The sequence below is a fragment of the Artemia sp. Qi Xiang Cuo genome, chromosome 2 (assembly GCF_049724085.1).
Source record: "Artemia sp. Qi Xiang Cuo chromosome 2, ASM4972408v1, whole genome shotgun sequence".
Taxonomy (NCBI): Eukaryota; Metazoa; Arthropoda; class Branchiopoda; order Anostraca; family Artemiidae; genus Artemia; species Artemia sp. Qi Xiang Cuo.
In genome coordinates this window covers 41732194-41755110 of record NC_142795.1, presented here as the reverse complement: position 1 = coordinate 41755110, position 22917 = coordinate 41732194, and the positions used below count along the sequence as shown (strand labels likewise).

The window sequence follows — 22917 nt, the reverse complement described above, 5'->3', positions numbered from 1 at the left end:
TACTATAGTTTTTATTATGTTCAAAATAATTCAATCCAGAAATCCTCGATACCAAGTTTAAACCAAGTGTGTGTACTAAGTGTTATAGTGGTACCACGTTAGCAGAGTCGATGTATTACACTAGTTTACAGAAAGTCCGTAAAAGCGTGAACCTGAATCTTATTGATATATTATTTTTAGCTAGCCTTTCATAAGACTACAAAGGTTGTTTTTTAAGTAAGGCCCCCCTTGAACGTAAGTAAACAACAACAGATTATTTCGAAAAAAATAATTTGTTTTCAGAAGGTACATAGTTTACTCTATTTCTCGGCATTGTCGCCAAGTTTTTTTAAGCACTTTTCGTGCCTCTCAACTAATTTTAAATAACCTCTTCATAAAAACTTGTTGCCTGTTCCGATAACCAAGAGTTCACTGCGGTTTTTACGTCGTCGTCATCATTGTAACAGTTGCCACTGAGGCGGCAATTGGTTTAAATGGAAACAAAACATGGGTTTCAAATATCACGCTAAAATCGAGACAACAGAACATTAAATGGAAACACACAGACTCCCCTGTGACGTTGTAAGCCAAATAGAGTCAGTTCCAGCGCAAAATCATAGCGTCGGTGTTTTTGAATAGACATTGTGTTTTATTGGTCGACTTCATGCAACGTGGAAAAACTCTCAATGTTGAAACATACTGACAAACCCTAATAAAGCTCCACAGACCGATAAAAAAAAACTTAGTCCCAACAGTCCTGATATTGCATCGAGCGCTTACCATCCGTTTCTTTGTTCTTGTATGATATATGCCCTACCTAATGTTCTTCTAATATGTTTATCTGACGCTCAATCCTAATGAAATATACCAAAGTAAGATAAATACTTTAGAAACAAACTTGGGCTATATATTTGCACATTAGGATTGTGTGTAGTCTCCGAAGCCGCGCCACGCCGCCATGACGGCAGCAAATGTGTGATTTAGTATCGGCGGCGGCGCGCCGCCAGGTGCGCCAAAATATTTTTGGCGGCGCGCCGCCGATTTTCGTCCGGCGGCGCGCCACGGCGCGCCGATTTTTCTGATTAAAATAATATTAAAATTCCACTTCACCAAGCACGTTCAACCTTGATTTTAGTAAGGATTTTTAAATGGTTGGCTAAAAATATACAGGAACAACATGACTTACTTGACTTACTTACTTGTTGTGTTTATGTTTAACATCGCATTGTTCCGATAAAATCCCGTGTTTAGTCATTTCCTTCTTGTTAATTGTTTGGGCTAATGTGTGTATAACTTTCAAAGTTTGAAGTTCGAAAATCTCCTGTTCATCAAATACATACGAAAAGGAAGTGAAAAAACAAAACAAATAACAACATCGAAAAAACACTGTATACAAGTCAGATACCATGGCTTAACAATACCAACAATTTTAAATCAGCGGTTACATCACTTCAGTTACAATTTATGTAACAAAAGTGAGTTTGTTCACTCTGCCTGGAGCCATTGATCTTTTTGCAGTCACTATCAGTCCTGTCGTGCTAAAAAGCCGTTTAGCTGGGGAACTTCTGGCCGGTACAGCCAGAACTTGAAGAGCGTAAACGGCCACTCGCGGGATTTGATACTAGCATTGGACCTTGGGGTCCCACAGAATGCCTCAAATGGACTTCTTCTTTGTATTTGCTGAAATAAGTTGTTTTTACACCGGACAACTAGCCCGGACCTGTACCATAGGGCTCCTATGCCCTAAACTCCAGGAAGAACTAAACTTCACATTTACTCTCTTTTCTTATCAACACGAAATAACCCTCCAAAATTCCTTTGTCAAATAAGATGTCAAATTATGTCGGGTCAAGGCAAAGTTTAAGACTACTTAAATTTCAGTGTGCTCTGCTAACTGTGCAAAAAAAATATAATTGATTTCTATAGATATATTTCTATACTAGCTCTAGATAATCTACCAAGCGGGAAACTACCATAAATCAGCATCGATAAATAAATGAAACCCGTAACGAACAGAAATTACAATAAATAACCGAGTCAAACTCAAAACAAGCAGAAATTAACATGAGTTGGGCTCAAAACCCCTATGCCTTCCCAAGGCCAGTGCATGATTTTCACTTTACTGAAAAAATATAAATGTTTTTACTTTTATAACTTTAATAAATCAAGTAATATTAACATTTATATTACTAAATATCAGTATGTGTATATTAAACTGACAATGCATATTTATTTGTATTTTTTTCTGTAAAGTGCAAATTATGTTCTGGCCTTGAGAAGGCATAGGGGTTTTGAGCCCAACTTATGTTAATTTCCGCTCGTTTTGAGTTTGACGCGGTTATTTATTGTAATTTCTGTTCGTTTTGGGTTTCGTTTATTTATCGATGCTGATTTGTGGTAGTTTCACGCATGGTAGATTATTTGATTTTAATTTTGCTCATTTTTTTTTTAATGGAGTTCTTTACTTTTCTTTGAAAAACTTACTTTGCGGAAGCAGTTTTTTAATTAATTTCTGTTCGTTTTATATTGACATAGTCTTTTCTGGGAAAAAGTAAATAATACTTTAAATCTTTTCGTTTTTTTAAGAATTTATAGTTCGGCCTGCTATTTGTATGCTGGAAAAAAAATTTTCAGCAACATTTAAAAACATAGACCCTTTTAAAAATCTGGACACAAATAGTAGCGTTTAATTTAGTTTCATACCTCCTCTAGTTGACCTGAAATGGAAAACTTGATAACATTCGCAAAAAAATTTGTTTACTTTCTTTGATAGCTTGGATACACTTACGCTATTTTGATTTGGTCAAATTTTAAGAGCAGAAGAAACTCCAAAATTTGGAACATAATACCCTCAGTTGTTCTTGGGACACTGCTGAGATGCCTTATGGGGAATTAGAATAAACACCGTGCATTTTTATTTAATCTTCAGGAAACATTTATTTTTAAAAATAAAAGGCAAAGGGTTGGGTGGGCTGGGGAGGGGGATTAGTTTCCCTCCAATCACTTTCGACTATTAAAAAGGACATCAGCCCTTTCTATTTTCAATTGAAGGAGCCCTTTTCGAAGTTCCTACGGCAACTCCTTCGATACGAAGTGCCCTGGTCTAAACAACAACAACAACAAAATGATTACCCACGTCGATCTCTACTATAAAAATGTCAAGCCTTCCAATCACTTTCGATTATTAAAAAGGGCACTAGGCTTTTCAATTTCCAATCGTGATGATCCCTTTTTGAGTTTCTACGGCAACGCTCTCTATAAACGCCGTATATGCTCCCAGGGCATAAATTACAACCCTTACCCTAAGGGCTGTGAGGGCGGTTGTCATCGTCTAAGACCAAATTTCCAGAACTTTCAACTATGTTAAACAAAATGGTTATCTCAAAATTTTGATTGGATGTGTTTTGGGAAATGGTGGGCGTGGAAGGGGTGTTAGTTGCCTTCCAATCATTTTCGACTATTAAAAATAGCACAAGCCACTCCAATCTCTAATTAAATGAGCCCTTTTTGAAGTTTCTACCACAACTTCTTCGATAAGAAGTGCCCTGGTCTAAAGGAAAAAAAACAATAAATAATACATTGTTCCAACATCGTTCTTATATACCCCCAGGGCATAACTACAAAACCCTTGCCCTAAGGGTTGTGGGGAATAACCTCCTCAAAAAACATATTTTCTCTTTGGAAATCAGTTACTCTGAACAAAATGGCTATCTTAAAATTTTGATTGGATGTGTTTGGGGAAATGTTGAGCATGGAAGGGGTATTAGCTGCCTTCTAATCACTTTGGACTATTAAAAAGGGCACTAGATATTCCAATTTCCAATAGAATGTGCCCTTTTCGAAGTTTCTACGACAAATCCTTCGATACGAAGCTCCCTGGTATGGAAAAAAATAATACATTGTGCCAACATAGTTCTTTACTTAGGCAGCGCGATTGCGTTGCATATGATAATATCCTGAATTGCCTAATACTCTTTTACCTACCTCTTTTCATCCGAAAAAATCAGAAAGAAAAATGAACCGAATTTCAAAGTGGAAGGTAGAATTTTTGCTTCCAGAAGAATTTCTTCTTCTCCTTTCTACAAGTTAATATGTATGGTGAGCCAAGAGGAAAGTATTTATCTTTAAAAAAAAGATCAGCCGGGATAAAGGTTGAAGCCCGGAGGTCGATATCGATAAACAAAAAAGAGAGAAAAAAAAACGGCGGCGTATTAGTGACGCCACCGCCGATAGAATCAGTGGCGGCGTCAACGCGCTGATGCAAGCTCGGCGGCGCGCCGCCGTGGTTTTTTTTGGGGCGCGCCCCCCACTTTTCGGCGCGGCTTCGGGGTCTAGTTGTGTGGGTTAAATATAACGGGTCTGCATGCCTAATGTGTTTGGTACAATCCTTCTGCATATTAAGTACTAAGAATTTTTTTCTAACTTCACTTTTTCCAAATACTTAAACCCCCCCTAATGCGCAAATATATATCCCAAATTATATATTTTCCATCTATTGGGTTAATGAATGAACAACTTGAACGGCAGGGTATTTATTATACAAGTATCCGTTTCTCCACTTCAAGCAATACCCGAGTGGCAACCGTTACAGTAATGACGGTGACGTAAAAATGGCAGTGAACTCTTGGTTATCGAAGCAGGTGGCAAGTTTTTATGAAGAGGTTACTTTAAAATCAGTTGAGAGGTATGAAAAGCGTTGAAAAAACTTGGCAGCTATGCCATTAAATAGAATGAAGTATGTACTTTCTGAAAATATTTTTTTATTGAAATAATCTTTCATTGTGTACTTATCTTCAAACGGACCTTACTTAAGAAACATCCCTCGTTTAAAAAACACCTACTTTCTTATGCTAAGTGTTTCTATGAGCTTGTTACACAAAATCGCAATTTTAAACCAGTATTTGCCAAATGAATGACGCTATAGAGATATAGCATAAAACTCTAAATATAAAACAACAATTAGCTAAATTATGAATTCCTTTTCTGGAACAAATTAACCAGATAATTGAAAGAAAGAAGAGGACATCACAATTTTTGCGGTACGGCATAAAAAAATTCCCATGTAAAAAATTTAAAATACTAGTTCTATGATCTTTAAACTTGGTTAAATTATTAAAGAACTGAATTAAAATTTTCTATACCAAACAAAATTAACTTAAATATCAAAAGGAAGAGGATTAAATTTTAAATTTGCATGCAGTTGAATAGATTAATTCAAAAGAAAAAAGGCCGATCTTTGTGATTTAATAATTTGGCTGAAACGCATTCGGTAATCTCAAGGTTTTCAAAACATGAGCATAAGGTCTGTTTTTAAAGACTTTTGGAATTGGATTATTCAGATAATGGAACGAATGTTTGGTCTCAATGCTGCTGTGTCTCAGTGTAACAATACATTTGTTATCACAGTAAAAACTAATTTGGGAAAATCATGCTCCTTGAATCTTGATAAAATGTGGTCTATAAAAGACTGTAAGCAGCTATTGGCAAATAAGTGGCAGTGTAGACACGAAGATCTTCGAATTATCTTTGCTGGAAAAGAACTGCCTAATGATTTTCTCTTAGAGGTAAGAATGATTGGTAAATTTTTACTAAATCATATTATTCACTTACAAATAAAGTCAGGGGTAAATCTCCAGCATTTTTGTTGGGGGGGGGGGGCAAGAGGGGTCTATATCTGGGTAAAATTCTACTTTAGTTACTTTTGACTATCTTGGAAAGGGGTTGGGTTAGGAAAATGAAACGTTCAGGGATGGATGTACATGCTAAGGTGTGTCCCAGGAAGGTACTTTGAAGTACCTACCTCCACTCCTCCCCCCTCTATATAATTGTAAATTACTGCACATTACTAGTTGTTTTGGTAAAATTATACTTTATCTAGTCTTAGGCATCTTACGAAGGAATTAGGTTAGGAATATGAGACTGTCGAGGGTGAATCTACAGGGTAAATTATGTCCTAAGAAAAAATTTTGCATTTGCCTACCTCCAGTCCTTTTCCCTCTAGAAGGTCCTGAAATTTGCCTACACGACAGGTCTATACCTATTGCAATTTTGACAAAACAACATTTTACCTTAATTTTCAGTTATCAGTTTCTTTTTCTCTGGTTTTAGCTCTGAAAATGCAATTTCAGTTATTTGAGCAGAATTTTAAGACATATAAATAGTTTATTTTCAAAATTTAGGAAATGTATTTGCATATCTTTAAAACCTTATAAATTGGGATTGAGCAAAGTTGTGAAGCTGAAAACAATTTTGTTGTACTTCATTTAATGCAGAAGATCTATTTTGCAAGGTTTCACTTCTATACCTCACATATTTTTAAAGGTCATCAAAGGTCAGGACCCTCTAGAGGGAGAAGGAGTGGAGGTGAGTACTTCAAAATATCTTCCCAGGACATACTTTAGCCTGTAGACCCATCCCTGAAAGTTTCATTTTCTTAACCTAACCCCTTTCCAAGATAGTCAAAAGTAACTAAAGTAGAATTTTACCGTTGTGGTAAAATTCTACTTTAGCTACTTTTGATAAGACAACTCAGTGTTGATAAGCCATTTAAACTTTGTTAATTAGGGAAAAGATTTGACAAGAGATAGACCAGTAAAAAAATCCAAATTGTTTTTAGAAGACAAATTATGTTATGAGAAGATGTTTTTATTTTTATAGGTCCCTGCGCTCATGAAGTTTCTTAAATATTTCTAAAGCACTGATTGATAGAGCGCTACAAACATCAGAATCAACTTTAGAAGACAAGTTATGTCATGGGAAGATGTTTTTGAAATCCCCCCTCCCCAAAACTTAAAAATTTCTAAAATTCTACTTTAGGAGCTCCTTAAATATTTCTAAAGCACTAATAGATAGAGTGCTACAAATATCAGAATTGACTTCAGAGGAAAAATTATGTTATGGGAAGATGTTTTTGAAATCCCCTTCCCCCCAAACTCAAAATTTTACTTTAGAAGCTTTTTTAAATATTTCTAAAGCGCTAAGACATAGGGTGCTACAAACATCAGAAACAACTTTAGAGGACAAATTATGTTATGGGAAGATGTTCTTGAAATCCCCCTTCCCCCCAAACTCAAAATTTTCCAAAATTCTACTTTAGAAGCTTTTTTAAATATTTCTAAATTGCTAAGACATAGAGTGCTACAAACATCAGGATCAACTTTAGAGGACAATTTATGTCATGGGAAGATGTTTTTCCAATCCCCCTTTGCCCCTTACTCAAAATTTTCCAAAATTCTACTTTAGAGGCTTCTTTAAAATATTTCTAAAGCACTAAGACATAGAGCGCTACAAACATCAGAATTGACTTTAGAGGACAAGTTATGTCATGGGGAGATGTTTTCCCATAACATAATTTGTCCTCTGAAGTCAATTCTGATATTTGTAGCGCTCTATCTATTAGTGCTTTAGAAATATTTAAAAAGCTTCTTAAGTAGAATTTTAGAAATTTTTGAGTTTTTTTTTGGGGGGGGGGGGGAGGGATTTCAAACACATCTTCCCATGACATAATGTTTCTTCTAAAGTCAATTCTGATGTTTGTAGTGCGCGATCTATTAGTGCTTTAGAAATAATTAAAAAAGCTTCTAAAGTAGAATTTTGGAAAATTTTGAGTTTGGGGGGAAGGGGGATTTTAAAAACCTCTTCCCGTGATATAATGTGTCCTCTGAAGTCAATTCTGATGTTTTTAGCACACTATCTATTAGTGCTTTAGAAATATTTAAAAAGCTTCTTAAGTAGAATTTTAGAAATTTTTTAGTTTTGAGGATTTCAAAAACATCTTCCCATGAAATAACTTGTCTTCTAAAGTTGATTCTGATGTTTGTAGTGCTCTATCAATTAGTGCTTCAGAAATATTTAAAAAGCTTTATGAGTGCATGGACCTATAAAAATAGAAACATCTTCTCATAACATAATTTGCCCTTTAAAAACAATTTGGATTTATTTAATGGTCCATCTCTTGTCAGATTCTTTCCCTAATTAATAAAGTTTAAATGGCTTATCAACACAGAGTCGTCTTCCACTCCATGGCATCTGTATGCTACTGTTAAGAGGGGTTATGATAAGCAAAGTTGTGACCTCACAAAGAGGTTCCATAAGCAATGTCAGCTAGATAGTAAATAAGTTAAAGCAATGACTGTTAAATGAAAATAGGATTTTAGAATATATTTTAATGAACAAGGTTAAAAGCTGAAGTTGTGCAAGGTAAGCAGTGATTTATAATTATGATAGTAATATTGGATGAAATGTGAGCTAAAACAACTAGTAATGTGCAGTAATTCACCATTATATAGAGGGGGGAGGGAGGAGTGGAGGTAGGTACTTAAAATTACCTTCCCGAGACATGCCTTAGCATGTAGATCCATCCCTGAAAGTTTCATTTTCATAACCCAACCCCTTTCCAAGATAGCCAAAAGTAACTAAAGTAGAATTTTACCATATTAGTCAAAGTGCATAGGATATATAATAATTTTTCTCTTCACATTGTTGTGGGGGGAAACTGCCCCCCCCCCCTCCCCTGCCACCCCCAAACAATGCCCTTGAATAAAGTAAGCATACCACTTGATGCCTTTTTTGTATGCTCTTTCCAAATATAATAATCATTTTTGTCAAAATGAATTTTACCCCCACCCCTATATATAACAATTCAGGGTATATATTTGCACATTAGGGGGGGCAGGGGTAAATTTTATTTCTGATGTAAATGGGAGGTAAGTTTAAATTTTACCCCCACCCCCCTAATGTGCAAATATATACCCTGAGTTGGTATATATAGGGGTGGGGGTAAAATTCATTTCAGACACAATGATTATTATATTTGGAAAGAGCATAAAAAAAAACATCAAGTGGTATATTCTCTTTATTTGTAAGTCAATAATATGATTTAATAAAAATTTAACAAATGATTAGGCTAGGTCTATTAGTAATCATGATGAAAGATTTTTCTTTCTGAACTAGCCTAAGCAAGCTACAATAAGAGCAGGGAAGCCAATTCAGAAAAATCTGGGAAGTCACAATGTATTTTATTAAATATAAAGGGAGAGAATAATTTTTGATTGTGGTAAATTTGCACTTTACAACATGGTTTGGTAGCCTAGAATGAAATTAAATAGGCCTAGGCTATATTACTTGATGTATTTTTGGTATAGGCCTAGATAAGCCCACTTTTTCTCTGTTAGTCTTGAAAAACATGCTCAAACAAATGCCCCAACTGTCATCTAATCTAACCTAATCTTATTTCTCACTATTTTTTTAATAACTTGTGATATGACAAAATTAGATGGCACTGATGGTGTTTTGTAATTTGTATTTGAAAATGAAGAAAATGCTTATTGAATTCATGCTTATTTTTCAGATTTTTTTTTTTTAATTTTACAACAATGAAAGAAGTGAAGATAAAGGTTCTCCCCATGCAAAAGGTGTTACATATGATTATTTTGCATTGTATGAAGTAATAATTATTTTCTTAATATGTTTTCTTGTTTGAAGGGGCTTATCAAGGCATACACTGCATTTTTTTAGGCCTGCACTCTTTCATAATTTAATAATTACTTCTGAGGCCAATTCCATTTTGAGCCCTTAAAGGGCTACAAAGGCCTAAAAACAGCCAATAGTCCCTAACATAGGCAACCTAGCCTAGGTGCAATGCAACCTAACCTAGGTACCTCCCCCCCCAAACCCCAAAAACAACACTTTAAATATCATATACACAATTAAAACCATGCTATACATTGTATTTCTCTACAGCGGTGTCTTGAATCATCCTGTAAAAATGGTTTTTTTGTTGCATCTCCAGTTTGAGATATATAAAAGAGTAGGTATAACATAGGAGTACCTTATTTTCATTTGTCTCAATAGTAAACAGATATTTTGGAAATAAATTTCTGTAAAGAGCCAGGAACCCCTCAAAAATAACATCAGTTTTGCTGTGATGTCATTTTTGAGGGGTTTCAAGCTCTTTTTGAAAAATTCTGTAAATTTCTTTTCTTAATATCATTTTACTATTAAGACTAAGGAAAACAATAATTATTATTCCTAAATCAGCTGCAAAAGGCAATGTTTTTTCTCTGAGGGTGTTAAGGTATTAATGAGGGTATTAATCTCAAGAACAAATGAGGGTTAAGTTAAAACTTTCAGGTCCATTACTTTTACTACTTCTGGTACTACTATTGAACTAAATCAAAAGAGTTGAAGTGCATCTACTTTTAGGTTGTCAGTAGCATGGATACAATATCTTAGGAACTGAATATGGTACCAAGTTTTACTTTCCAGTGAAATTTGAGGAGGTATAAAATTAAATCAAAAGATACAATGTGTATCCTTATTGTCAGAAGGGCATGTATATTATACCCCACAATGTAGACTTTGCCTGAAGTTTCCTAGTCTATACCCTATAACAGTTCCAAGATATTCTGCTTTTGCCATTTTGATGTTTATATTTGTGTTGCAGATAGGAATTTTTTTCTACTCTCTTACTCATTTGCTTTATATGTATTGCTACTGCGCATTTTCTTAGTTCTTGCATTCCTGTGATTTATAGTTTTTCAACTTTCTGAATTAGATCTTTAAATTGGTGTTTTAAATTTCAGAACTCAAATATTGGAGAACACAGTATCTTACATGCTATTAAAATTGTCCAAACTTCATCTGCTGTTTCTGGTTCAAGCACAGAAAATGAAAGCCCTTTGGTAGAACAATCATTATTAAATAGGATTGAAAATTTACCTGTAAAAGGAGAAACTGAAGAAAACAAAGGTAAGCTTTTAATTGCACCTGCATAGTAAGGAATAGTATACATTTTAAATAATTCTTCTGTTGAATGTTTAGTTTGTAAACCCAAGCACCTATAAAAATAAATCAAAATTTAAAACAAAGCAATAAGCTTAAGAGGTAATACATAAAGCCCTATCCTGTATCTGCCAGGTAGCAAGAAGGCACTGATGTTTACCCAAGTCCACACTTTGTATCTCCCTTCTTCAAAAGTTAAGCCTTTCTTTGTGGACACTTCAAGAGGGCTTTTGATGATACAGGGGTATATGACAAGTGCTTAAAAGGGGAAGGGGATCTGTCAAAAAACCATCAGAGAGAAAAAACTCAATGGAAAAAAACAAACAAATGAGACTGCAGCCAGTGGAGAGAAAAGACAAAAAATGTAAAACAACACGGATATTTTGCCTCTATAAAACAAGGCGTCTTCGGCACGAGAGAAACGCAAGAAGAACAAGATAAAAAAAACAACAAAACTAAAACTAAAAACCAATAAAACCACCACCAATAAAATACAATTGGCACAACTAATCCATGTAGGGAAAAGAAGCTATTATAGTTACTTCAGTGAGAATACCAAAGCAACTGAGGTAAAAATATAATACATTGAAATTATGTTAATTATTCTGTTGCAAAATAATCCTCTTGTTGGCTATTACTGAAGTGAATTGTTTTGGGTTTAGTAGGTAAAATAGTTCCCTGGTGATTATTTAAGATCTTAATTCCCTTATTGACTTAATTTCCTGTAACCCTATTCATCTAAAGATTAGCAAACATATGTTTTTCTAATTTCTATGGCTTCCCTCATCCACTGAGCAGAACCCTGATGCAAAACCCGATGCACAGTGGACCCATGGAATATAACATGAATAAGAAATGCCCAGAAATTCAAGACATTTTAGCATTTCAGGGAAATGGGTTCCGAAGCCCCCGCGCCTGTGTACATCCCTATGCTAGGCCACCATATTGATGACTTAATCAACCTTCTAAGTACAATTTGTAATTAACAATATCCGGAAGACGTGCTTTGTTGGCAATTAGCCAAGTTTCTAACAGCAGGAGAATCTTTAGATTTGTGTTAGCTATCGTTCTTATCAGAGGCAACGGTCTAGCATTACCTATATTAAAGAGTGATAAGGCTTCAATGTATTCTTATTTTTTCTCCAGAGCCACTTTATATGTAAGGGGGGGTCGTATAAACTTTAGAGGGGGTCTCAATTGTTTGGAAATAGAAAGATCACCTGCCCTTTTAAGAGTTAAAAGGAATCGGAGAGCAACCAGCCCCCAGCCGACGTTCTTTTTTTTCCAAAGACATCCAATTAAAATTTTGACGCAGTCGTTTTGTTCAGAATAGTCCTAAAGTCTAATAACTATGCCTCAGTGGTTGACATACCTCCCCCTCCCCCAAAGACCCTGTATAAAGGACTTTGTGGTATGCAAGTTCTCCTATGCTAATAATTTTATTTTATTGGGGTAAGGGGGCATGCGTAAATTTCGAAAACGCCATTTTGTTCAGAATATTCAAAAAGTCTAATACATATGCTTCCGGGGATGTCATGCCTCCCACAGCCGTGGGGCAAGGATTGTTAATTATGCATGTTGCCCATTATTTACATGCAAGATTTATCAGTAGGAAAAGAGGGAATGTTTGATTCTGGGTGTGTCCGAAAATGCTAAGGATTTCAAGTAAAACGTCGGAAATGGCGAAGGGCATGTTAAGCTAAATCAATAGACACTGTGTGCATCCAGAGTATCAAATAGTTGTGTCGGCGATATCTTAAAAACGGCTGAGGATAATAAATTGAAACTTTCATGGGATGTGTACGGGGATGTCGAACAAAATCAAAATACACTATATGCAGGATTATTGAGAAAAGGGGACATGTTGGATCCTGGGTCTCCAGAAATTCTTAGGGTATTAAAATGATACTTTCAGAAATTATGAGGGGAATGTCTAACAAAATCAAAACACACCCTATGCAGGATGGTTGTCAAAAGGGTATATCAGTACTATCTAAGGAATGATTGTGGGTAGTAAATTAGTACTTTCATGGCATGTTGCCATGGAAAGTAGCTCCTTCTCCCATACTCTTTTTAGCTGCCCTCCCCCCAGGGACATCCGATTAAAATTTTGAAATAGGTATCTTCTTCAAAATAGTCTAAAAGTTTAATAACTGTACCTCCGGTGATGAAATAACCCGCCACAGCCCCTGGGTTAAAGGTTGTAAGCTATACCAGTTGCCTATTACACATATATAAGGTTTGTTATTGAGAAAAGGGGATATGTTTGATCCTGGGGCTCCTAAAAGTCTCAGGGTATTAAGGTGAAACTTTCAGAAATGTTGAGGGGATGTCCAAAAAAAACAACACACTAAGCTATACGTAGGATGATTGTCAAAAGGGCACATCAGTACTATCTAAGGACGACTGAGGGTAGTAAGTTAAACCCTTCATGACATGTTGAGAAGAATATTGAAGAGGTTTTCGGAGGGCAACTAGCCCCCCTTGCCCTTTTAGATGCTCCCACTCAAAGTGATAGAACTTTTGAAACTATGACTACAATTACTTGCAACTGCGACTACTTTGAGAAAATTTTTAGGACAGTATTGAACAAAATCAAAGTAGACAACTGTGTATGCTGGTGGTCAAAAGGTCGTATTAATAAGATCTCTGCGATGTCCGAGGGTATTAAGCTGAAACTATTAGGGCATGTTTAAGGGGTTTGTTAAAAGTGATCGGAGGGCAGCCAGTCCCTTCCCCACTTGCCTTGTTTAGATACCGTCTCCTCAACAGTGACCGAAATTAAAAAAAAATATGTTGTACAAAATATTAAAAAGTCTAATAATTATGCGTCCGGCGACGCCAAGCCCCCCACAGCCCCGGGGAAAGTGTTATAAATTATACAATCTGTCCATTGTTTACACGCGAAAATTGCCTAATGGGCAAATTCTGATCCTGGCTGTATCCGAAAAAGCTTAGGGTGTAAATGTAAAACTTTCAAGGTCAGTACTACTAATACTGCGACTAGTTGTGACTGTGACTCTGAGTATTTGAAACTGCAACAACTTGCGACTGTGACTACGAATACTTGCAACTGCGACTACTTCTACTTGTGACTATTTTCAGAAAATATTGAGGGGGATGTTGGACAAAATCAAAACACGATTTGTGATTGCTGATTGTCAAAAGGACGAATTGCAAATCTCGTGAACGGCCAAGGGTATTTAATTGAAAATTTCAGGCATGTTGAACAGTGCTTTGAGGGTAAAAGGCCCCATTGTACTTTTTAGGTGTCCCTCCTCAACAGTGATCAAAATTATGAAATAGCCACTTTGTTCAAAATAGTCAAAAGGTCTAATAACTATGCCTCTGGGGATGCCAAGCCCCCCCCCCCAAAGCCCCTGGGGAATGGGTTATAGATTATGCAAAGTATCCATTGCTCACATACAGGATTTGTCATTGGGAAAGGGGTGGAATCTTTATCATTGGGAAAGGGTAAGATTTTTAAGGTGAAAAGCCATGGAATGTTGAGGAGATTTTTTTATTCCTATATTCACGTCGCTATGTACATAAAGGTGTCTGGTATGCCGTTATCATTTACCTCGTTCCAAAACCTCGAGGTTTTAATTTTCCCTTGAACCTTCTTTTGAAGGAGTCAAGAGAGGGATTTTGCAGGAATAATATCCCCAGGAAGATCGTTTCTGATAGAAGTGCAACTCTGGATGAAGATGTTCTTCAAGTACTCGCTTCTTGGCGTGGCCCGCTTTAGATAATTGGACCGAGCTGTGTTCAGGGTTGCCACCCCTACTGATTTTTCAATATTTCTAGTGATTTTTAATGGCCTAGTGATTTTTTCTAGCTAGTGCTTTATAGCGATTTTTGTTCTAAAACTAGTGATTTTTTCCTAAGTCTAGTAATATTTCACGATATAGCGCGCAGATTCATGATTCAATTGAATAAATCATACAAGAAGCTAATTAATAAGAAAAAACACAAAATTAAGAGTCACTACAGTTTCTAATATGTTCCAGATTAGCATATATGCAAATATGCCGCCTTTGAAACTTCCGATTTCCCACCATATGTCAATATCAGATATGACCCCAGAGCGTTATCACCAAGATAATAGGCGAACTTGGTTAATCGAAAAACAGCAAAAATGTTCTATACTTCGTATTTTACGAAGTTTGCCCAGGTCGAATTTTTGTCTTCTTATACATGTGTTTTTTATTCTCTGTAATCAATCAGTTCTGAATTATATTTTCTTCTGTTAAAACCTTTGAAAATGTAGTGAATGGTGAATATGAAAACACCCTATACATATGCAAATAGAACAGAAATGGAATAATTGAAAAATAAGAAGGTAGTTACACATTGAATATCATTTTCTAAATACATTAAAAGGAAATCATTGAAAAAGAAAATAGGACTTAGTGCTTCTTATAATACGATTTGTAGTATAACTAGATAGATTAAATCGATTGTAGTTTGATGATTGAAGTCGGTTGGGATTAAGTGGGGGAGAGGGGGCATCTACTCTGGGAATTGTCTAATGATTTTAATTTCTGCTTCTAATATCTAATCGGAACTCCAATAATTAGCCAAATTCTCTTATATGTAAATGAAACACCTAATAAGCGCAGATAACGTCCTATTCAAGTTTTGGATTTATGTGCTAACATATCCAACAGTTTGTGGCAACGAACTGTAAGAATGGAGCTACAAGGCTCAATAGTAACCGAAATTCTAGAAACGGAATTTTGATATCAATCAACATATCATCGGCTTATTATGTTGATTCCAAATATTTAAGATTCATTAAGCTTAGTTTTACCCATAAAAGGCTAAGAAACTGAAAATTTGCCTGATTTTTGAAAGAGAGAGGAAACACCCACAAAAAGGTGAAATAATTTTTAGGAAATCAAACCATTAGATCCGGTGTATCAGAGAACCCTACTGTAGAGGTTTCAAGCCCCTATCTTCAAAAGTGTTGAATTTTGTATTATTTGCCAGAAGAAAAATTACGGATACCTGCTAATTTGTTGCTTATTTTTTTCCAAGGGGCGATCATATCGAACCAACAGTTCTAAAATATCGGGAGAGGGCCCATTTGAACAGAAATTAAAATTTATGGTGTCCCTTTTATTTGACCAAAAAGATTGGACGGCTACCAGCCCCCCTACCACGTCCCTCTTTTCCCCAAAAACTGTTCGATCAAAAGTTTGAGATTGCCCTTTTGTTTAGCATAGTTGAAATGTTCCAACACTATACCTTTAGATTTAATATGACCCACGCAGTCCCTGAGGATAGGTCTGTGGATGAAAGTATGCTAAGGATAATTTGTGATCTACGAAAACCGGTTTCATAGCCACAAAGACAAATAACGGGTGACAGAATGCATTGGACTTGTATAACTTGGGCTACATATTTGCATGTGAGGGGGGTGGGGGAAAGGTTAGGTTACTTTACCCCCACACCCCCTTAATGCGCAAATAGATAGCCATAATTGTACTATTTCATAAACTAAAGTATTATATTTTCATCATATTTTGGCATATTTCATTAGGATTAACATAACTTTACTTCTTGGGTGTGTTCCGTGTAATTAACAAGTGCCTCTTTTTTTTTTAAATACAATAAGACCGATGGTTACCGAAATTTGTGAAGAGTGGGACGCATTTTTTCCATGAAATTATGAAAAGTCCATTTTCAAAAATGCCACTGGTGCCCAAGTAATTATACTAGCTTAATTAGAGTAAAAACAAAAGATAGTTTCTATATTTTTTTGGGGAAAATGGGGGTTTTTGATCGACAAGGAAAACAGATTAAAAAGAAAAAGCAAGTATTTTAGATTACATCACCGATAACCAATTTTCAGTCATCGGGGTATAAGCCAAGGGCACCAATTCGGGAACATACAGGGAGGAAGCAAGGACTTTGTTCTATTCTCTGCATAAATATGCAAACAGGCGTTTCTCAAAATTTCAAGGGTAATTTTCGCTTGAGAAAAAATAAAACATTAATCTAAAGGTATTCTTCCACATCTAATGGGGGGGGGGTAGTTTTACCCCCTTTTTGTAGATGCGCCTGTATAGAAGAAGGTAAAGAAACAAAACAATTATTAATTACAATGATAAAGAGTATTATAATTCTAGTGATTTCTGATCAATAATCTAGTGATTTATATGCTGATTTAGTGATTTTTTTCAAGAATCTAGTGATGTTTTTCTCACCGGGTGGCAACCCTGGCTGTGTGACTTCGTGTCTGCCTTAATGGCAGGACAAAGGGGGGCACAATACAAAAGAGCTCGTATGAGGGAGACGAATTTGTGCACTTGTAGAGAACAGCCATCGACACTACACCAAAACTTTTCGTTTAGAGGTTGGAGTGAGTCCTGTGTAGAGGCGCAGCCCGCCCTATTCTGGATCTTATGGGGTGGCAACTGCGTTTTTGAAGCACCAGCATATAGGGGGCATCCATATTCAGCCGTGGTTCTGACGCAGGACTTGTAGGGTTGGATAGTCGAGCTGGTTGGAAAAAGGTTTTAGCAGCGAAGAGTAACTCCCAGCTTTCTTGCGCAGGAGGTTCCCACTCTATCAAGGTGGTTATTCCAAGAGAGATCGGTGGAGAAATGAATCCCCAGTAGACAAAGCTCGTCGAATCTCTACAGTTTCATTAGCTGAAAATGAATCTGGGGTGTTCACGTGGCACCTTTGATTGGGTAGTAAGAAGCTCCTTTGTTTTCCTATGCATTGAGGTTGATCATCCATGCAGCAGACTACTTTTCAATCTTTAAAAGATCCATCTTTAGGGAAAGGGATGCTTTTGTTGGGTCTTCGTGTTTTGGGACGGCTGAGTGTGTCGTGGTATCGTCAGTAAAGTGATGCAGAGGGATTGCGAGGTTGTCTCCCACGTCGTTTATGTAGATGAGGAATAGCATAGGTCCCAAGAACGGCTGAAATGTTAAACTAGATCAAAAGACTATATGTGCATCTAGGTAGCAACAAGTAATTGGTGCATAAAATAAGAATTAAGTCATATAACATTTACTATACAAAAAAAAAAATCTAAATTCCAGTTATTATTTGGTTCTAAGCATACCAACGGTACAGGATTTGACTAAAAAAGTTATAGGTGAAAGTAGCAATAAGTAATTGGTGCATAAAATAAGAATTAAGTCATATAACATTTACTATACAAAAAAAAATCTAAATTCCAGTTATTGATAAGAAGCTCAAAGATTAAGAAGCAGAAATTGTCCGCTTATCTTACAACAGGGCATATATGCTTTATGCCCTGATCACACTTCCTGTTTTAATCAGGGAAGTGAGTATTTCAAAATTCCGTATCTCAACTGCACATCCGTAAGCTATCCGTAAAGTCGTTATTTCAAATTATACGATTTACATTTTAATGCGATTTACGTAGTCTAATGCTGAGCATATCGGATGGAATATATATTGGCGATCGCCTAGAAGTTTGTTTGATTCCAGGAACGGCTGAGATGTTAAACTAGATCAAAAGACACTATGTGCATCAAGATTATCAAAAGAGCGTATCTGCATTATCTTAGGAGTGACTAATCGTATTGTTGTAAAGTAAGTTGTTTCGTGTGGGAGATGGGTGACCTAAATTGTTACCAAAGGTTATGAAGTTAATATATTGCTAGTAACTATGGGTAGCGTCTTGGTAGCGAGGCTGCCTAAAATAATTAGAAGGAGACTTAACCTACTGAGTTTTTGAGAGAAAGAATTAGGTTAAATATTGATTACGTTTATTTGGTTCTAAGCATACCAACGGCACAGGGCTTGACTCAAATGGTTATAGGTGAAAGTAGCAACAAGTAATTGGCGCAAAAAATTATAATTAAGTCATATAACATTTACTATACAAAAAAAAAAAAATCTAAATTCCAGTTATTGATAAGAAGCTCAAAGATTAAGAAGCAGAAGTCGTCCGCTTATCTTACAACAGAGCATATTTGCTTTATGCCCTGATCACAGTTCCTGTTTTAATCAGGGAAGTGGGTATTTCGAAATTCCGTATGTCAACTACACATCCGTAAGCTCTCGGTAAAGTTGTTATTCCAAATTATGCGATTTACATTTTCTGATTATTTCAAAACTTTTCAAACTATGCAATTTGCATTTTTCGTCTTTTAATTTGTTTTATTAAAATGAATTTCTGACTTCTTGATATGGTCAGCCCTACTAGAATATACTTGAAGCTTTCAGGAACGCTATTGCTACTACTACTGTGACTGCAATTTCGAGTACTTGCGACTGCGACTATTTGCGACTGCGATTATGACTACTTACGACTACTTGTAAGTGTGACTACTTGGGACTTCAACTACAACTACTTGCGACTGGAACTGCAGCTACTTAAGACTGGATACTTTCGACTTTGACAACTTATGACTGTGACTTCAGCACTTGTGCTTGCAGATATGAGTGTAATTTGACTGCTACTGCTGAAATTTGTGACTGTTACTATGACTAAATGTGGCTGCGAGTGTAATCTTGTGACTACGAATGCCAGTGTTCGTGAATGCAACGGCTGCTATTTGCGACTGTGACCACTACTATTAGTACTGCTACTACTACTGTGATTGCAACTGTGACTGCAAATACCACCGCAAATTCTACTATTACAACAAAAAGTATTAGATCAAAAGAGTTAAGTATATCCTGCTTGTCAAAATGGTATATTACATTCAGGTTGTCAAAAGGGCTTATGTGCCATATCTTAAGAATGGCTAAGGCTATGAAGCTGAAAATTTCAGTAAATATTGAGGAGGATTTTGCACTAAATCGAAAGACATTAGGTGCATCCAAATTGTCAAAAGGGCGTATTTGGACATATCTTGGCATGTTTATATTGATCTCAGGAACGTCTACGGGTATTAAGTTGAAACTTTCACGGAATGCTAAGGGGCATATTGAACAAAATCAAACGGCACTATATGCATCCAGGTTATCAAAACAACATACCTTCAGTGTTTCAAGAACAGTTAGGGAACGGTATCGAGTTGAAACATTCAGCGAATGTTGAGGGGATTGTTGAACTTAAAGACACTATTTGTATCTTATTTGTTAATGGGCGTAACTGCAATATATCAGGAACGGCTAAGATTATTAAGTTGAAAAATTCAAGAAATGTCAATTGCAATGTTGAACTAAATTAAAAGACACCATATGCATTCTGGTTGTCAAATAGCATATCTGCAAAATCCTGGAATAGGTAAGGTTATTAATATTAAGTTGAAATTTTGAGTGAATGTTTTGCGGTATGATGAACTTGATCAACATACTTCTTTGTGCATTCCGGTTGTCAAAAGCGCGTATTTGCAAAATCTTAGATTTGACTAATGATGTTTAGTTGACATTTTCAGGGGATGTTGGACTAAATAAAAAAATACCGTTACATCCAGCTTGTTAAAATAATGTGTGCAACATCCAGGAAAAGTCAATGGTATTAAGTATAAACTATCAGAAAATGTTGAGGGGGAATTTGAACTGAATTAAAAGATACTATGTGCATTCCGGTTGTCTGAAGGGCGTATCGGCAATATCTCAGGAACAAGCTAATGACATTTAACTGAAGCTTTCAGGGGATGTTGAAATAAATCAAAAGACACTAATTAGAACTAATAAATTAAAATCAGGTTTTTTAATTTTTAAGCCAAAGACGTAAAAAACTGGAGAAATATTGATATTATTGACCAACAACAAAACTTGGGCTATCAAAAACGAATATAAAATAATTAAAAAGAATTTTCCCTAGAAATATTTTCTTTAAAGAAAAGTAAAGAACCATATTAACCTTAGCATCAGCAGAAATAAAGTCGTATAATAATTCCAACTAAAAACGACTGGAAATTACTATTAAAGAATAAATTAAACCCAAAACGAAAAGAAATGAAACTAAATGATCATGTCAAACATAAGAATAACAGATACTAATATGGAATAAAAAATAAATCTCAAACGAGTAAAAAGTGAATTGAATGTTCAAGTTAAACTTAAAACGATCAAAAATGACCAAAAAAGGGGGTTTGGGTATTGCCCCCTTCCCTCTTCTCTAATCATAGAAATTTTGAGCCTATTGCGTTGTTTGCGCTTTACATAAAATTGGATATATTATAAATTTTTTTTTTTATATTTATAACATTAAAAAATAAAAAAGTACAATGAAATAAAATCTTGAATTGCTGAGGTTCCTAGGAATTAATATCATTATGTATTAAATACTTAGTTTGTTTTCAATACTTCTTTCCAGTTACCTTGATTATTATAGCGATTATGTTTTTTTGTCGTCGAACTTTTGAAAAACTAAAGCACATTGTTAAAATACACAAAATTTTGAATCAAATATGCAAATGACGTAAATGGCTTTAGAGTTTTTACGGCTAAGGGGGAGGGGGCAGTAGCCAAAATCCCGTTTTTGGTAATTTTGTTCGTTTTAAGTGTGACTTGAATATTCAATTTAATTTTTACTTGTTTTAAGATTTGTTTTATTTATCTGTATCAGTATCAGATATCCTTAAATGCTTGATATGGTCCTGCATTCTAGTTTCTGATTGCTTTCGGCTTCATTGATTCTTTAATAGTAATTTCTGGTCGTTTCGAGTTAGAACTACGAGAACTCGTATTAGAACTCGTATTACAGGAATTTATTTCTCTGGTGTTGACTTTAATCTCGCTCTTGACTTTTTTTTCAAAACTTTTGTTAAGGGAAGTTTTTTTTTTATTAACCCAATCAAAAGAGGAATGGACATCTTTAACTTTTTAGGGAAATAGCCCAAGATTATCTAAGAACTGCTCCAAATCCTAAAATAAGAGAAAGAAAGGAATAAAAATATGGATGGTTCAACGTTAAACTAAACCAGAGGAAATAAAACCAACATGCTATGATGGACCAGGACACGGTTTTAGTAAAATGTAAATTGAACAATGCAACTGAAATAAATAGCGGATTTGGTTTACAACCTTTTGAAAGGAAATCAGACATAGACATTTTCATAAGGCTTTAGCAAATGATGCTATGTCCCAGGTAACACATGAAATATATTTTAGTATTCGAATACACTGAAAAATATGAGGAAACCAGTACACTAAAATTAAGAAATAATATACTTGGCTCACTTTAATGCTGAACCCCTCTCATACAAGCTCAAAAGGGCGAAATAACGTTATGATAACACATACATTTTATTTGTAAACTCACGAATTCATTGTTTAGTCACGGAGGAACTGCTAACGCATCTCTAAAGTCAAAATATGAATAGAAACTTTTTAAAGATAACTATCACTGACAAAAATGAAACAAGCAAAAATATTATAACACAATCAAGATATTTACCCTTTGTTTCAGAGGCTGCATGGGCTGTGCTACCTTTGGAGACATATTTTGTTTTATACATTGGTTACCTGGAAATTTTTATGCTACCCAGTGTTTAGTCCCATGGGGCTCCGTGCATTAAAATGGGCTCAAGAGGGGGCTTAATTGTCCTCTAATCTTTTTCAGCCTTTGAAAGGGTACTAGAACTCGGGGTCTCAGTTCAAACGAGAACCTCCCAAAATTTGTCGACCACTGACTTGATACGACCACCCCTAGCGAAAGAAAAATACGCCTTACAGAATTTTGTTTTTTCGTAGTTAAGGGCTACAAAATTATGCTAGAGTGTGCCTGGACATCCAAAATTGCATGTTGTAATTTGCATCAAGATTGAGTCACTGTTGGGGTTTATCTCCTTTTTTTCTGAAATTATAGGTAATTGATTATGCTAAGTTACTTTTGATGGGTACTTTTAAGCTTATTACATTTTAAATATTTTGAATCCCTATGAAAACCAGGTTAATGCTGTGTATACTATTATAAGGGGTTGAAAAGGCTGCTAGTGAATGTTTTTTTCTGTTTATACTCACCAGAGCTATTATTATGACCTAACATTCTCAGTTGCTCTGAAATTTATGCACAAAGAATATCATGGAAAATTGTATCCTAGCGCAGAAAACTAGTAACTGCATCAACCTTTCCATTATGCAGAAATGAAGTTAGAAAATCACAAGCGTATTTGTCCCGGGTCCTAACTTCAATTCTAGATTTAGACTTCTCTAGCTCTTAAAGTTTGAGCTTTAGTGTGTCTTGTGAAACTAGGCCTTTTCTTGGGT

The 22917-nt window shown here is 35.5% G+C and overlaps 1 protein-coding gene across 1 annotated transcript in view; it reads left to right on the top strand.

Annotated features, from left to right (window-relative positions):
* Window positions 1–5270: 5270 nt before the first annotated feature.
* The window catches only part of park (E3 ubiquitin-protein ligase parkin), an 88428-nt gene continuing 70781 nt past the window's right edge, over window positions 5271–22917 (top strand). Inside the window, exons 1-2 of the mRNA XM_089108113.1 lie at window positions 5271–5543; window positions 10563–10728. Coding sequence (XP_088964239.1) covers window positions 5271–5543; window positions 10563–10728 — 439 coding nt within the window. The remainder of the gene's footprint in view (window positions 5544–10562; window positions 10729–22917) is intronic.